This window comes from Plutella xylostella, chromosome 3, assembly GCF_932276165.1.
Source record: "Plutella xylostella chromosome 3, ilPluXylo3.1, whole genome shotgun sequence".
NCBI classification, from domain to species: Eukaryota; Metazoa; Arthropoda; class Insecta; order Lepidoptera; family Plutellidae; genus Plutella; species Plutella xylostella.
The window spans coordinates 9,887,635-9,904,813 of NC_063983.1; the positions used below are offsets into that span (position 1 = coordinate 9,887,635).

Sequence of the window (17,179 nt, forward strand, 5' to 3'; positions counted from 1 at the left end):
GTCAAATATGAGAAGAGCAACTGCGTTCTGCAGTTCGAATCCCGGCGCTGACATGTACCAATGTGTTCTTTGAATTTAATTAAAATGTATACCATCACACTTACAGTGAAGGAAACCTGTGAAGGAAACCTGCATACCTATCTAGATTTAGCACATTTAGAGAGCCAGGTGCAGGTACTTACACCCCAACAGAGAATAGAATAGAGTAGGTAATAGGAACATAAAATTCCTAAAGTTGATTCCAGGCAAATTATGTTATGTAAATAAAACAATGATCTTTTAAACAGTATATTTTATTTCATTACATTACTCGCCAAATGCATACCCATATAGTAGAACCTTTACATATAGCATTTCGAAATGGCATAGCAGATCCCTGTTGCGGAATGGTAATTTAAAACTTCAGAAGTTGGATAAGTATAACATTATTCCATGATGAAAGTAGTAGCCTGATCTAGTCGATAATATTAATAAAATCATTATATTTATTATGTACGTTGCACGTCCCGTATTTATTTAAACGTAAACATATAACTTGATATACCTAACATATTATTATCAAATTATTATTCACGTTGTTCGTCTTGTGTTGTTCAAGTGTTGACATGGTGTTGACGTTTAGTTGTTGACATGACACATTTTTTATCATTTAAATTTTTCTGCTCTGGTTTGTCAATTTTTATCATTATACTGAGATCCAACCTAGACATTTATGACGTAAATCACAGAGTACTTGGCATCAACATTACTTCACTTGACGTTCCATTCTCCCTGTATTAATGTTTACGTTCCATTACGACTACTTTTTAAACATTATTTTTCTTCATTTTTCTCATTTCGCCCAGCTTCTAAAAATCTAGTAATTTATTTATTTGTGTACCTATACAGTAACTCTCTAAACATGGTACTTTCATTACGGAACCCGTCATTTTCATAGGGGTACCAAACATCCTTAGAACTCTGCCATTGTCCTTTGTACATAGGCGAACTTAATGCTAAAAGCATTCTCTTCCAGTTAACCTTGAGGGTTGTGGAGAAAATGATAGGTAGTGCGAAAGACAATGAGAAGAGTTTAATTCTGTTTAATATCTATTGTTTAATGTAACACCATTATTTTTGTAACTTAACATTTCGTTATTGTTTACATTCTGTTTGTTTACTTTGTTAGTCTTGTCAAGTATCAGCTGTCAAATTCGACACACAGGATAGATTTTCAGTTGTTGTCTGTGGTCCTTTGAGAAAACTCGTGCTAGATCGTCATCGGACAGTGGTCAGTGGCGACATGACGCTCAGAACAATGATCGTGCTGACTGGCCACAGACTAGTTTTGTGACGATGAGCTGACATCCCCGGTGACGGCTTTTTTCGGAACTGGCAAGGAGGCAAACCATTCTCTGTCAGAACGTCTCGAGTAAAATTAAATGTGTGGTTAGATTTTTCTTCCCGCCCGCGTGGCGCAGGCCGTATTGGTACCAAGTTCCTTGCTTCATATTTCCTGGTGAGTATTTCGATCGTGGGTTCAGGTTATCTGATTGGTCTACGGGATAGATTCTGACTAAGTTGTTTCTTTGCAGTTACCAGATACGTGCCACAGACACCCACGCAGCATCACACCATGTGTACCTAACCTGAATTGCCGAGTGAGTAAACTAGCATTTCGTTGTTATTCGATTTCCGATGACTTTGGATTTCGAAAGCCATCTGCCTTGTCTTTATTTCTACACGTAGCAACGTCTAACCCCGCGTATTTCTTTTACAGCAATTTCAATCCTGCCCGGTGAAGCGTGCGATTGCCAGACGCGTGTCACCTGACCCAACCCCAAGGTAAGCGCCATGACCTTCCACGTGTCGATTAGGTTATTTTGCAAGTGTCACGTTTAAACAGCAAAGCTACCGCCTTTGAGACGAGATCTAACCTTCCCATAATCGTTTGATTAGTGATTGACCGTAGGTTTTAGGTTAGAAATACCCAGGGGCCATTCAAGACACGTCACTTGAGACATGTTAGCTAGGCCTTCGCTGTCCTTACCGACCCATCCTTGACCCAAGGCTGTTTCACGCGATTCCAGAAGGTGTCGTTGGTGACCAGAGCCGTCAGCGAGCCACGAGCCGTCCGGAGCTCCTGTCCTGGCCCCGTCCGACAGTCCAGGTTGGCCGTTGTATGTTCGTTGAGCGGATACTGAGGAATTTCCTTAGGATTTCTATTAATCTTCAGCGGCATCAGCCTTCTAACGCCGCTGCTGAATGTAGGATTGCAAAGGCAGAACCCGGGTGGACTCTAGCGGGTTAAAACCTTTATTTTATTATTTTTTCTTCATAGGGAGCCCCGTTAGAACGGGCAGTAGTATCTAAATTGCACTTTGAACCTTTTGTAGGCGCTAGGCTATCAACGTCCTTCGGTTACGGGGCCTTAACGTTAAACTGCTATCCCATTGAAGTAATATAGAAGTTCCTCTGTGGTTAATACCATCCTTCTACCCCTGTGGCGTGAAACGCAGCGGTGGAACCTTGGTTTCTCCACTCTTATATAATTTCCTTGCAATACCTTGCGTACTTCAACCAGACAATTATAAGGACTTAATCCCTGGTCTCATTTAAGTAGTATAAGAGTTTCTCTGTGGTTAATACCATCCTTCTACCCCTGTGGCGTGAAACGCAGTGGTGGAACTTTGGTTTCTCCACTCTTATATAATTTCTATATAATAAATATTAATAATTGTACAACATTCTGATATTTTTATTTTCCACCTCATTGTAATTTCACCACCCACTACACAGTGGAAAATAGGCTTACATTTGGCGCCCGAACAGGGACTAATCCGTTAGCTTATAGTCTAATCTATCGCTTAGACAGGCCTGAGTCCACCCGGGGGGGTAATTAGAAATTAATTAGTCTTATAATTTCTTGTGTGTGTTTTGCGTGTGTCATCGTGACGTGCTGACAGAGAATCACTGCAGAAGGTTTCCTTTTTTTTTTAATTTATTAACTTAATAAGGCTGTATTTTTTTTGTGTGGATATTGTGTTAAAAATTTTAACCTCTTATTTCAGACATTTTATTTTATTGACTGAACATGCCTTATTTTTTTTTTGTTGAGATTGCGTTAAATTTGTATAACCTCTTATTCCAAACGTTATTCAAAGGAAAACCTTCTGCTGGAATTTTATTTAGTTAATTATTGAACAATTAAATATTGAACAGTTGGTGATTGTTTTTAAACAATTTTGCTGAGACATTGTTATTGTCTGTTTAACTTAAACACTCAACTTTTAATAATTACAGTTTTGTTTTATCAATTTTTTATAAAAATAACCAAATTTTTTTTACAAGGTCAACCTTTTATGAGTTAATATATTGTTTTACACATCATTTAACTGTCAGTTATAACTTAACTTTACTTAAGTTTAATATTGTACCTGGACTTACTGAAACATACTTTAAGGAGGAAGCATTTATTTTGAAGATATTGTTGTTTATTGTTCTGCTTTTACATTGAACGTTGCGTGTTTTACATAACCATTTAACTGTCAGTTATAACTTAACTTTATTTAAGTTTACTTACTTACTTAGACTTACTGAAACACACTTTAATGGGAAAGCATTTATTTTTATATTGGTGTTTATTGTTTGACCTTTACATTGAACGTTGATACGGCCTGGGGTCACAAATTGATTTGAACGTGTGCTACCTTAGGGATTGGATCCATATTTTTGTAACATCATGGGGGAACGTCCGATATGTTTCAACCTTTTATTAAAAGATGAATTGACATACGAGGCCACAGTCCGAGGTGTCAAACCTGAGGCCACTGCGGACCAATTAAGATTACAATTAACAGAATTAGCTACGCGGGTGCCTTCGGACGAGGTTATTTACTTTGAGGGAGATGTTACCTCAGAGTTAGAAAAAGTTAAAAACAAAATTAAAGACTTGCAGAGCTCACTTTCAAAACCAAATTTGCAGTTAAAACACATCAAGCGTTGCGAATCATTGGCTAACCATTTATATCACCGCTTAGGTCGTATAAATGCCGTCAGTAAGGAGGAGACTTGTATGCTCGGGGACTTGCTCTTACAACTCGAATCTAGGGACAGCGAACTGAGGTACATTTCTAAAGCTTATCAGGAGCAGGAAAAGAAACAGGATATCCCTGTCGTAGGGTGTATAGAGCCATGTCCTAAGGTGGACCACACACAGATCCAAAAACTGAACCTTGTCTTTAACGGCAGTGATAGTGTACAGGCATTCGTGCAGCGACTGGAGGAGCTTTGCAATTCTCGAGGTATCTCTGAGGAGACGTTATTTAATTCCGTCGCAGAAATTTTTAGCGGTGACGCCTTGTTTTGGTTTCGGGGTGTCAAGGAGGAGGTCTCGAGTTGGAAAGAGGTTAAGGCTCGTTTGTATGAGGAGTTCCTGCCATTCGATTATAATCGGCGTTTATTACAGGAGGTGCGGTCGCGGACACAAGGTGCTGATGAATCCATCATAAAGTACTTAAGCACAATGCGGAATTATTTTTCTAGGCTCAGCGTGCCGTTACCGGAGTCAGAGCAGCTGGAGATAGTACAAGGTAACCTTAGACCGTTTTACACGAGTCAGCTTGCTCTTACAAACGTCGGGAACTGGAACGAGCTGAAGGAACGCTGTAGGCAGCTGGAGTACGCCAAATACCGAGCAGACTCTTTTGCGGAGCCGCCCCGAGTTTCTGCGAATTCGGTAGCGCCGGACTTAGCCTATCAGGCTAGGAACCGACTTTCGGTTAACGCCGTGGACACCGAGGTGGACTTATTTTGCGTTCGTTGCAGGGTTCTTGGACATGGCCTTTGGCAATGTAGTGCACCACCCACCCAATTGTGTTACTCTTGTGGTTTAAAGGGTGCCACCTTGCACACGTGCCCACGGTGTGGTCCGTCAGTCGCTGAGCCACCGAAACTACAACAAAAGCCAGATCCTGCTGGACCAACCGTTGCTGGGGTAAGCGTGAACAACGAGCAGCCTGGAACCAAATCCTCCGGCAGTGGTCGCCGTCGCCGCCACCGCCGTCGCCGCCGCTGTGAAGAGGCAGGTGATGGAGACGCGGACAGTGGCTTGCGACCTTATTTAGATGTCGCGATTTACCACCATCGTTGCAGAGGGTTGTTGGATTCGGGTTCTACAGTTTCGGTCATTGGCGGAAAGGCGGCCCAATCCCTCTCCAGTTGTGGTACGTTGTATCCAGCTGAGGAGAAATCCATTATCACGGCTAATGGATCACATTCTCCGGTTTCGGGTTTTAAGATTTTACCGGTGACTGTAGAGGATGTTACGGCTTTCGTGAAATTTTATGTCGTTCCTGATATTTCTTCAGAATTGCTGTTAGGTATAGATTTCTGGCGTGCTTTTAATATCGCACCTGATGTTCTGAACCTACTCAATAAAAGAGGAGTCTCTAAAAGCAGGGAACCGTATGCAAGTGAGGTTAGACATTTGAACTCATGCAACGAGTTGAGTGCTTCGAAGTGTGTACCGGCTGATAACGCTACTGCCAGTTTGGTAGTTCGTGGTCGTCGCTCACAGGATTGCCAACTCAGTAGGGTTCGTCGAAGCATGGATTCAAAGTCGTACTTGACTGCTAGTTTGACTCCGAATTACGAGAGGTATACAGTAGTTCAACAAGTGTCTGGATTTGTCTACATTCTTGAAGATAGCAATGGGAACCAGACAGAGTGTCACGCCAGGGATATTCTCTGTAGAATTGATGTTCCGTAGGCCACCTTTGTGTGTGTTGACTTACTCTATTGAGTAAGCCAGCAATGCCAAGGGCTCATTTACTATGCGTCGTTGTGTTGCAAAGTGAGTGAATAGTTTCGTAGGCCACCTTTGTGTGTGTTGACTTACTCTATTGAGTAGGCCAACAATGCTAAGGACTCATTCACTTTGCGTCGTTGAGTTTTTTTTTGTGGGATTTTCCATTTAATTTATTTCAGGGTTTATCTCATTGCTTAGGGACTCTACTGAGTCGGTGAGTGATCTTAACCTTATTGATATTCACTGGGTTTTCCAGCTATTATCTTTGATTTAGGTTTCTCTTAAATGAGTGACCCACATATTCCGATTGTTTTAGGTGTTTCGGATTTAGAGATGGAGGGCCATCTTTGAATTTTTCTCGTACCCTCGAAAAATTCTGGTGGGGACGGGGGTACTGCAACACCATTATTTTTGTAACTTAACATTTCGTTATTGTTTACATTCTGTTTGTTTACTTTGTTAGTCTTGTCAAGTATCAGCTGTCAAATTCGACACACAGGATAGATTTTCAGTTGTTGTCTGTGGTCCTTTGAGAAAACTCGTGCTAGATCGTCATCGGACAGTGGTCAGTGGCGACATGACGCTCAGAACAATGATCGTGCTGACTGGCCACAGACTAGTTTTGTGACGATGAGCTGACATCCCCGGTGACGGCTTTTTTCGGAACTGGCAAGGAGGCAAACCATTCTCTGTCAGAACGTCTCGAGTAAAATTAAATGTGTGGTTAGATTTTTCTTCCCGCCCGCGTGGCGCAGGCCGTATTGGTACCAAGTTCCTTGCTTCATATTTCCTGGTGAGTATTTCGATCGTGGGTTCAGGTTATCTGATTGGTCTACGGGATAGATTCTGACTAAGTTGTTTCTTTGCAGTTACCAGATACGTGCCACAGACACCCACGCAGCATCACACCATGTGTACCTAACCTGAATTGCCGAGTGAGTAAACTAGCATTTCGTTGTTATTCGATTTCCGATGACTTTGGATTTCGAAAGCCATCTGCCTTGTCTTTATTTCTACACGTAGCAACGTCTAACCCCGCGTATTTCTTTTACAGCAATTTCAATCCTGCCCGGTGAAGCGTGCGATTGCCAGACGCGTGTCACCTGACCCAACCCCAAGGTAAGCGCCATGACCTTCCACGTGTCGATTAGGTTATTTTGCAAGTGTCACGTTTAAACAGCAAAGCTACCGCCTTTGAGACGAGATCTAACCTTCCCATAATCGTTTGATTAGTGATTGACCGTAGGTTTTAGGTTAGAAATACCCAGGGGCCATTCAAGACACGTCACTTGAGACATGTTAGCTAGGCCTTCGCTGTCCTTACCGACCCATCCTTGACCCAAGGCTGTTTCACGCGATTCCAGAAGGTGTCGTTGGTGACCAGAGCCGTCAGCGAGCCACGAGCCGTCCGGAGCTCCTGTCCTGGCCCCGTCCGACAGTCCAGGTTGGCCGTTGTATGTTCGTTGAGCGGATACTGAGGAATTTCCTTAGGATTTCTATTAATCTTCAGCGGCATCAGCCTTCTAACGCCGCTGCTGAATGTAGGATTGCAAAGGCAGAACCCGGGTGGACTCTAGCGGGTTAAAACCTTTATTTTATTATTTTTTCTTCATAGGGAGCCCCGTTAGAACGGGCAGTAGTATCTAAATTGCACTTTGAACCTTTTGTAGGCGCTAGGCTATCAACGTCCTTCGGTTACGGGGCCTTAACGTTAAACTGCTATCCCATTGAAGTAATATAGAAGTTCCTCTGTGGTTAATACCATCCTTCTACCCCTGTGGCGTGAAACGCAGCGGTGGAACCTTGGTTTCTCCACTCTTATATAATTTCCTTGCAATACCTTGCGTACTTCAACCAGACAATTATAAGGACTTAATCCCTGGTCTCATTTAAGTAGTATAAGAGTTTCTCTGTGGTTAATACCATCCTTCTACCCCTGTGGCGTGAAACGCAGTGGTGGAACTTTGGTTTCTCCACTCTTATATAATTTCTATATAATAAATATTAATAATTGTACAACATTCTGATATTTTTATTTTCCACCTCATTGTAATTTCACCACCCACTACACAGTGGAAAATAGGCTTACATTTGGCGCCCGAACAGGGACTAATCCGTTAGCTTATAGTCTAATCTATCGCTTAGACAGGCCTGAGTCCACCCGGGGGGGTAATTAGAAATTAATTAGTCTTATAATTTCTTGTGTGTGTTTTGCGTGTGTCATCGTGACGTGCTGACAGAGAATCACTGCAGAAGGTTTCCTTTTTTTTTTAATTTATTAACTTAATAAGGCTGTATTTTTTTTGTGTGGATATTGTGTTAAAAATTTTAACCTCTTATTTCAGACATTTTATTTTATTGACTGAACATGCCTTATTTTTTTTTTTGTTGAGATTGCGTTAAATTTGTATAACCTCTTATTCCAAACGTTATTCAAAGGAAAACCTTCTGCTGGAATTTTATTTAGTTAATTATTGAACAATTAAATATTGAACAGTTGGTGATTGTTTTTAAACAATTTTGCTGAGACATTGTTATTGTCTGTTTAACTTAAACACTCAACTTTTAATAATTACAGTTTTGTTTTATCAATTTTTTATAAAAATAACCAAATTTTTTTTACAAGGTCAACCTTTTATGAGTTAATATATTGTTTTACACATCATTTAACTGTCAGTTATAACTTAACTTTACTTAAGTTTAATATTGTACCTGGACTTACTGAAACATACTTTAAGGAGGAAGCATTTATTTTGAAGATATTGTTGTTTATTGTTCTGCTTTTACATTGAACGTTGCGTGTTTTACATAACCATTTAACTGTCAGTTATAACTTAACTTTATTTAAGTTTACTTACTTACTTAGACTTACTGAAACACACTTTAATGGGAAAGCATTTATTTTTATATTGGTGTTTATTGTTTGACCTTTACATTGAACGTTGATACGGCCTGGGGTCACAAATTGATTTGAACGTGTGCTACCTTAGGGATTGGATCCATATTTTTGTAACATCATGGGGGAACGTCCGATATGTTTCAACCTTTTATTAAAAGATGAATTGACATACGAGGCCACAGTCCGAGGTGTCAAACCTGAGGCCACTGCGGACCAATTAAGATTACAATTAACAGAATTAGCTACGCGGGTGCCTTCGGACGAGGTTATTTACTTTGAGGGAGATGTTACCTCAGAGTTAGAAAAAGTTAAAAACAAAATTAAAGACTTGCAGAGCTCACTTTCAAAACCAAATTTGCAGTTAAAACACATCAAGCGTTGCGAATCATTGGCTAACCATTTATATCACCGCTTAGGTCGTATAAATGCCGTCAGTAAGGAGGAGACTTGTATGCTCGGGGACTTGCTCTTACAACTCGAATCTAGGGACAGCGAACTGAGGTACATTTCTAAAGCTTATCAGGAGCAGGAAAAGAAACAGGATATCCCTGTCGTAGGGTGTATAGAGCCATGTCCTAAGGTGGACCACACACAGATCCAAAAACTGAACCTTGTCTTTAACGGCAGTGATAGTGTACAGGCATTCGTGCAGCGACTGGAGGAGCTTTGCAATTCTCGAGGTATCTCTGAGGAGACGTTATTTAATTCCGTCGCAGAAATTTTTAGCGGTGACGCCTTGTTTTGGTTTCGGGGTGTCAAGGAGGAGGTCTCGAGTTGGAAAGAGGTTAAGGCTCGTTTGTATGAGGAGTTCCTGCCATTCGATTATAATCGGCGTTTATTACAGGAGGTGCGGTCGCGGACACAAGGTGCTGATGAATCCATCATAAAGTACTTAAGCACAATGCGGAATTATTTTTCTAGGCTCAGCGTGCCGTTACCGGAGTCAGAGCAGCTGGAGATAGTACAAGGTAACCTTAGACCGTTTTACACGAGTCAGCTTGCTCTTACAAACGTCGGGAACTGGAACGAGCTGAAGGAACGCTGTAGGCAGCTGGAGTACGCCAAATACCGAGCAGACTCTTTTGCGGAGCCGCCCCGAGTTTCTGCGAATTCGGTAGCGCCGGACTTAGCCTATCAGGCTAGGAACCGACTTTCGGTTAACGCCGTGGACACCGAGGTGGACTTATTTTGCGTTCGTTGCAGGGTTCTTGGACATGGCCTTTGGCAATGTAGTGCACCACCCACCCAATTGTGTTACTCTTGTGGTTTAAAGGGTGCCACCTTGCACACGTGCCCACGGTGTGGTCCGTCAGTCGCTGAGCCACCGAAACTACAACAAAAGCCAGATCCTGCTGGACCAACCGTTGCTGGGGTAAGCGTGAACAACGAGCAGCCTGGAACCAAATCCTCCGGCAGTGGTCGCCGTCGCCGCCACCGCCGTCGCCGCCGCTGTGAAGAGGCAGGTGATGGAGACGCGGACAGTGGCTTGCGACCTTATTTAGATGTCGCGATTTACCACCATCGTTGCAGAGGGTTGTTGGATTCGGGTTCTACAGTTTCGGTCATTGGCGGAAAGGCGGCCCAATCCCTCTCCAGTTGTGGTACGTTGTATCCAGCTGAGGAGAAATCCATTATCACGGCTAATGGATCACATTCTCCGGTTTCGGGTTTTAAGATTTTACCGGTGACTGTAGAGGATGTTACGGCTTTCGTGAAATTTTATGTCGTTCCTGATATTTCTTCAGAATTGCTGTTAGGTATAGATTTCTGGCGTGCTTTTAATATCGCACCTGATGTTCTGAACCTACTCAATAAAAGAGGAGTCTCTAAAAGCAGGGAACCGTATGCAAGTGAGGTTAGACATTTGAACTCATGCAACGAGTTGAGTGCTTCGAAGTGTGTACCGGCTGATAACGCTACTGCCAGTTTGGTAGTTCGTGGTCGTCGCTCACAGGATTGCCAACTCAGTAGGGTTCGTCGAAGCATGGATTCAAAGTCGTACTTGACTGCTAGTTTGACTCCGAATTACGAGAGGTATACAGTAGTTCAACAAGTGTCTGGATTTGTCTACATTCTTGAAGATAGCAATGGGAACCAGACAGAGTGTCACGCCAGGGATATTCTCTGTAGAATTGATGTTCCGTAGGCCACCTTTGTGTGTGTTGACTTACTCTATTGAGTAAGCCAGCAATGCCAAGGGCTCATTTACTATGCGTCGTTGTGTTGCAAAGTGAGTGAATAGTTTCGTAGGCCACCTTTGTGTGTGTTGACTTACTCTATTGAGTAGGCCAACAATGCTAAGGACTCATTCACTTTGCGTCGTTGAGTTTTTTTTTGTGGGATTTTCCATTTAATTTATTTCAGGGTTTATCTCATTGCTTAGGGACTCTACTGAGTCGGTGAGTGATCTTAACCTTATTGATATTCACTGGGTTTTCCAGCTATTATCTTTGATTTAGGTTTCTCTTAAATGAGTGACCCACATATTCCGATTGTTTTAGGTGTTTCGGATTTAGAGATGGAGGGCCATCTTTGAATTTTTCTCGTACCCTCGAAAAATTCTGGTGGGGACGGGGGTACTGCAACACCATTATTTTTGTAACTTAACATTTCGTTATTGTTTACATTCTGTTTGTTTACTTTGTTAGTCTTGTCAAGTATCAGCTGTCAAATTCGACACACAGGATAGATTTTCAGTTGTTGTCTGTGGTCCTTTGAGAAAACTCGTGCTAGATCGTCATCGGACAGTGGTCAGTGGCGACATGACGCTCAGAACAATGATCGTGCTGACTGGCCACAGACTAGTTTTGTGACGATGAGCTGACATCCCCGGTGACGGCTTTTTTCGGAACTGGCAAGGAGGCAAACCATTCTCTGTCAGAACGTCTCGAGTAAAATTAAATGTGTGGTTAGATTTTTCTTCCCGCCCGCGTGGCGCAGGCCGTATTGGTACCAAGTTCCTTGCTTCATATTTCCTGGTGAGTATTTCGATCGTGGGTTCAGGTTATCTGATTGGTCTACGGGATAGATTCTGACTAAGTTGTTTCTTTGCAGTTACCAGATACGTGCCACAGACACCCACGCAGCATCACACCATGTGTACCTAACCTGAATTGCCGAGTGAGTAAACTAGCATTTCGTTGTTATTCGATTTCCGATGACTTTGGATTTCGAAAGCCATCTGCCTTGTCTTTATTTCTACACGTAGCAACGTCTAACCCCGCGTATTTCTTTTACAGCAATTTCAATCCTGCCCGGTGAAGCGTGCGATTGCCAGACGCGTGTCACCTGACCCAACCCCAAGGTAAGCGCCATGACCTTCCACGTGTCGATTAGGTTATTTTGCAAGTGTCACGTTTAAACAGCAAAGCTACCGCCTTTGAGACGAGATCTAACCTTCCCATAATCGTTTGATTAGTGATTGACCGTAGGTTTTAGGTTAGAAATACCCAGGGGCCATTCAAGACACGTCACTTGAGACATGTTAGCTAGGCCTTCGCTGTCCTTACCGACCCATCCTTGACCCAAGGCTGTTTCACGCGATTCCAGAAGAGGTTTACAAAACTGTCGCTAAAATAGTTAATAGGTACTTAGCCTGGATAAAAACTTCTGGCCTGCGGGGATAGTGTTCCGCCGATACAGGGAGGCCAAACAGACTATTAAACCCCCTGATAATAGTGCTAGAGTTTAGTTAATTTTAGTTTTTATAAGTTTCTAGAGTATATATTAATATTGTTTGATTTATTTTAAAATGTATTTGTGTATTTTATACTATGGGCCATTGATGCCTGAAATAAATGGATATTATTATTATTATTATTATTATTGAATTCTTTATTGCACATAAGAACGGCAGTCCTCGTACCGCTAATTTTTTGGAGCGTTTCAGAACCATGTTTTCACCATTTATTAATACAGTGTAGATAAGGTATTTCCAGTATTTACAATATTTTTAGAAGTCGGGGGAAAAGAGAAAAATATAAACGAATAATATTTAAATCTAAGGATAATGGAACGTAAAAACAAACATATAGAGAACGGAACGTAACAACTGTGATGCCAGCCCTCGGAATATTACATTAAATTACATGTTCTGGTACTATTTGTGCCAAAACTAGTACATTTGGTTTATAAAATATCATTATATTTAAGTCTTGAAGACTTTTATCCATAGTAAACCATTTTCTTTTTCTCTTTATTCGATTCACTATAATCGATATTTTTTGAATATTTAAATCTAATAACACTGAATCTTGCTTGTCAATCTTGTCATAGTAGTTGTTATTTCATTTTCAATTTCATTTTCCATTACCTAACCTAATTATTTATTATTTTGAATACCGCTGAAACTGCTGAAGATATAGAACAAATGTGACAAAGGGGAGAACCAGGCCCGGTTCCTGTTCCACCTCCCCGGCAGGCTCCCGTCCCACTTCTTCATCAGGAACCTGTAGAAGCAGCAGAACAAGAACACGCAAAACCCTGACAATATTTTCTATGAACCATAGGATGATAAGTACCTAAGTCAAATATGAGAAGAGCAACTGCGTTCTGCAGTTCGAATCCCGGCGCTGACATGTACCAATGTGTTCTTTGAATTTAATTAAAATGTATACCATCACACTTACAGTGAAGGAAACCTGTGAAGGAAACCTGCATACCTATCTAGATTTAGCACATTTAGAGAGCCAGGTGCAGGTACTTACACCCCAACAGAGAATAGAATAGAGTAGGTAATAGGAACATAAAATTCCTAAAGTTGATTCCAGGCAAATTATGTTATGTAAATAAAACAATGATCTTTTAAACAGTATATTTTATTTCATTACATTACTCGCCAAATGCATACCCATATAGTAGAACCTTTACATATAGCATTTCGAAATGGCATAGCAGATCCCTGTTGCGGAATGGTAATTTAAAACTTCAGAAGTTGGATAAGTATAACATTATTCCATGATGAAAGTAGTAGCCTGATCTAGTCGATAATATTAATAAAATCATTATATTTATTATGTACGTTGCACGTCCCGTATTTATTTAAACGTAAACATATAACTTGATATACCTAACATATTATTATCAAATTATTATTCACGTTGTTCGTCTTGTGTTGTTCAAGTGTTGACATGGTGTTGACGTTTAGTTGTTGACATGACACATTTTTTATCATTTAAATTTTTCTGCTCTGGTTTGTCAATTTTTATCATTATACTGAGATCCAACCTAGACATTTATGACGTAAATCACAGAGTACTTGGCATAAACATTACTTCACTTGACGTTCCATTCTCCCTGTATTAATGTTTACGTTCCATTACGACTACTTTTTAAACATTATTTTTCTTCATTTTTCTCATTTCGCCCAGCTTCTAAAAATCTAGTAATTTATTTATTTGTGTACCTATACAGTAACTCTCTAAACATGGTACTTTCATTACGGAACCCGTCATTTTCATAGGGGTACCAAACATCCTTAGAACTCTGCCATTGTCCTTTGTACATAGGCGAACTTAATGCTAAAAGCATTCTCTTCCAGTTAACCTTGAGGGTTGTGGAGAAAATGATAGGTAGTGCGAAAGACAATGAGAAGAGTTTAATTCTGTTTAATATCTATTGTTTAATGTAACACCATTATTTTTGTAACTTAACATTTCGTTATTGTTTACATTCTGTTTGTTTACTTTGTTAGTCTTGTCAAGTATCAGCTGTCAAATTCGACACACAGGATAGATTTTCAGTTGTTGTCTGTGGTCCTTTGAGAAAACTCGTGCTAGATCGTCATCGGACAGTGGTCAGTGGCGACATGACGCTCAGAACAATGATCGTGCTGACTGGCCACAGACTAGTTTTGTGACGATGAGCTGACATCCCCGGTGACGGCTTTTTTCGGAACTGGCAAGGAGGCAAACCATTCTCTGTCAGAACGTCTCGAGTAAAATTAAATGTGTGGTTAGATTTTTCTTCCCGCCCGCGTGGCGCAGGCCGTATTGGTACCAAGTTCCTTGCTTCATATTTCCTGGTGAGTATTTCGATCGTGGGTTCAGGTTATCTGATTGGTCTACGGGATAGATTCTGACTAAGTTGTTTCTTTGCAGTTACCAGATACGTGCCACAGACACCCACGCAGCATCACACCATGTGTACCTAACCTGAATTGCCGAGTGAGTAAACTAGCATTTCGTTGTTATTCGATTTCCGATGACTTTGGATTTCGAAAGCCATCTGCCTTGTCTTTATTTCTACACGTAGCAACGTCTAACCCCGCGTATTTCTTTTACAGCAATTTCAATCCTGCCCGGTGAAGCGTGCGATTGCCAGACGCGTGTCACCTGACCCAACCCCAAGGTAAGCGCCATGACCTTCCACGTGTCGATTAGGTTATTTTGCAAGTGTCACGTTTAAACAGCAAAGCTACCGCCTTTGAGACGAGATCTAACCTTCCCATAATCGTTTGATTAGTGATTGACCGTAGGTTTTAGGTTAGAAATACCCAGGGGCCATTCAAGACACGTCACTTGAGACATGTTAGCTAGGCCTTCGCTGTCCTTACCGACCCATCCTTGACCCAAGGCTGTTTCACGCGATTCCAGAAGGTGTCGTTGGTGACCAGAGCCGTCAGCGAGCCACGAGCCGTCCGGAGCTCCTGTCCTGGCCCCGTCCGACAGTCCAGGTTGGCCGTTGTATGTTCGTTGAGCGGATACTGAGGAATTTCCTTAGGATTTCTATTAATCTTCAGCGGCATCAGCCTTCTAACGCCGCTGCTGAATGTAGGATTGCAAAGGCAGAACCCGGGTGGACTCTAGCGGGTTAAAACCTTTATTTTATTATTTTTTCTTCATAGGGAGCCCCGTTAGAACGGGCAGTAGTATCTAAATTGCACTTTGAACCTTTTGTAGGCGCTAGGCTATCAACGTCCTTCGGTTACGGGGCCTTAACGTTAAACTGCTATCCCATTGAAGTAATATAGAAGTTCCTCTGTGGTTAATACCATCCTTCTACCCCTGTGGCGTGAAACGCAGCGGTGGAACCTTGGTTTCTCCACTCTTATATAATTTCCTTGCAATACCTTGCGTACTTCAACCAGACAATTATAAGGACTTAATCCCTGGTCTCATTTAAGTAGTATAAGAGTTTCTCTGTGGTTAATACCATCCTTCTACCCCTGTGGCGTGAAACGCAGTGGTGGAACTTTGGTTTCTCCACTCTTATATAATTTCTATATAATAAATATTAATAATTGTACAACATTCTGATATTTTTATTTTCCACCTCATTGTAATTTCACCACCCACTACACAGTGGAAAATAGGCTTACATTAACACTAGAATATATACTTACTTATACATAATATCACGTTCTTTTATGGCTACCAACAGGCGCGCCCATCCGCTGGATTTGTCGCTGGTGACAACTCCGCAGATAAATCTGCGTGTGGATGTATTGGTGTGCGCGGTGCGTACAGTGAATAGTGGGCTATTAATTTTCCGAACCATCTGCATTACGACCACCGACACATTAACAAAACAATCCGTAAGCACCATCGCTTATTATCTGTCAAACATGTGTCAGATGGCGTGCTTTGGGAAAGTGCTCGACATCCAGCAGCGGACTGCTATAGGCTAAACACAACCACCTCCAGATTCCCTGACAGTACATAATGCAGGCAATGACAAGGAAACAACGAACATTACCCGCAACTACCGAGACATGGCAATCGACGCTCTCACTTCCACCAGAGTGCTTCCAACTTGGACTACTAACGCCTGACTTCACCGAGATATGATTTAAACCGAGAGTCAAGGATAATCACCCGTTTACATGCCGTACCTTTATACCGCCATTTTAATTTTGTTGTAATCCAGTAAAAATCCGGGTAAAAAATATAGTTATATCGTTATCGATAAATAGCTTTCTTTCTCTTCACAGACATAATATAGTATACTTACAATAAAGATTTAAACAATTTTCAAATAAATTACCTCCTTGCAACAGTTGCAACTTAGAATTATAACAGAGAAACTAGTTTTTTTTATATATTATGCGGCCACATCGCTAAAAGCTCAATAATAACAAAAACACAAATGGTTTTACCCGATTTTTATTACAATATTTTAAATTTAAAGATAACTCCAGTTAGTAAACTAACGTTGGTAGAAGCGGCCCCGCAGCCCTAACTTCGATAACCGCTGTCCTCAGATCGACGCGCTAACACGATATACTGCACTTGTTTACGGCCAACCTGCGAGGTCCGTAGGGTTGTCACAAGCATGGATGCTAGAAATGTTACGAGGATTTTCTAATACTTACTACTTATGAAGAGGAAAAAGTTGTAAACAAGATAAGGTATATTTGTGACGAATACATTTTATTTTTATTTATTTATTAACTCTTCACAAACTTATAACACCACTTTCCTCTTTCTATCACGTTAAATAAATGATAAATCTATTCTATTCCATTATTTGTGGGGTTATAGAGGTAATTGCAC

At 41.2% G+C, this 17,179-nt stretch overlaps 1 protein-coding gene and 1 long non-coding RNA gene across 2 annotated transcripts; both read left to right on the plus strand.

Annotated features, from left to right (window-relative positions):
• The first annotated feature begins 1,100 nt into the window (after positions 1–1,100).
• Positions 1,101–1,895, plus strand: LOC125488851. Its single transcript, XR_007266536.1, has 2 exons — positions 1,101–1,498; positions 1,575–1,895. It is a non-coding gene; the product is annotated as an uncharacterized LOC125488851 (long non-coding RNA).
• Positions 1,896–3,629: 1,734 nt separating this feature from the next.
• On the plus strand, positions 3,630–15,937 carry LOC125488848. The gene is made up of 7 exons (XM_048622467.1): positions 3,630–6,581; positions 6,658–6,723; positions 6,843–6,907; positions 7,153–11,665; positions 11,742–11,807; positions 14,971–15,035; positions 15,281–15,937. Exon 1 carries the CDS (start codon positions 3,722–3,724, stop codon positions 5,747–5,749), a length of 2,028 nt encoding a protein of 675 aa, XP_048478424.1. The 5' UTR covers positions 3,630–3,721; the 3' UTR covers positions 5,750–6,581; positions 6,658–6,723; positions 6,843–6,907; positions 7,153–11,665; positions 11,742–11,807; positions 14,971–15,035; positions 15,281–15,937.
• Positions 15,938–17,179: the final 1,242 nt, after the last annotated feature.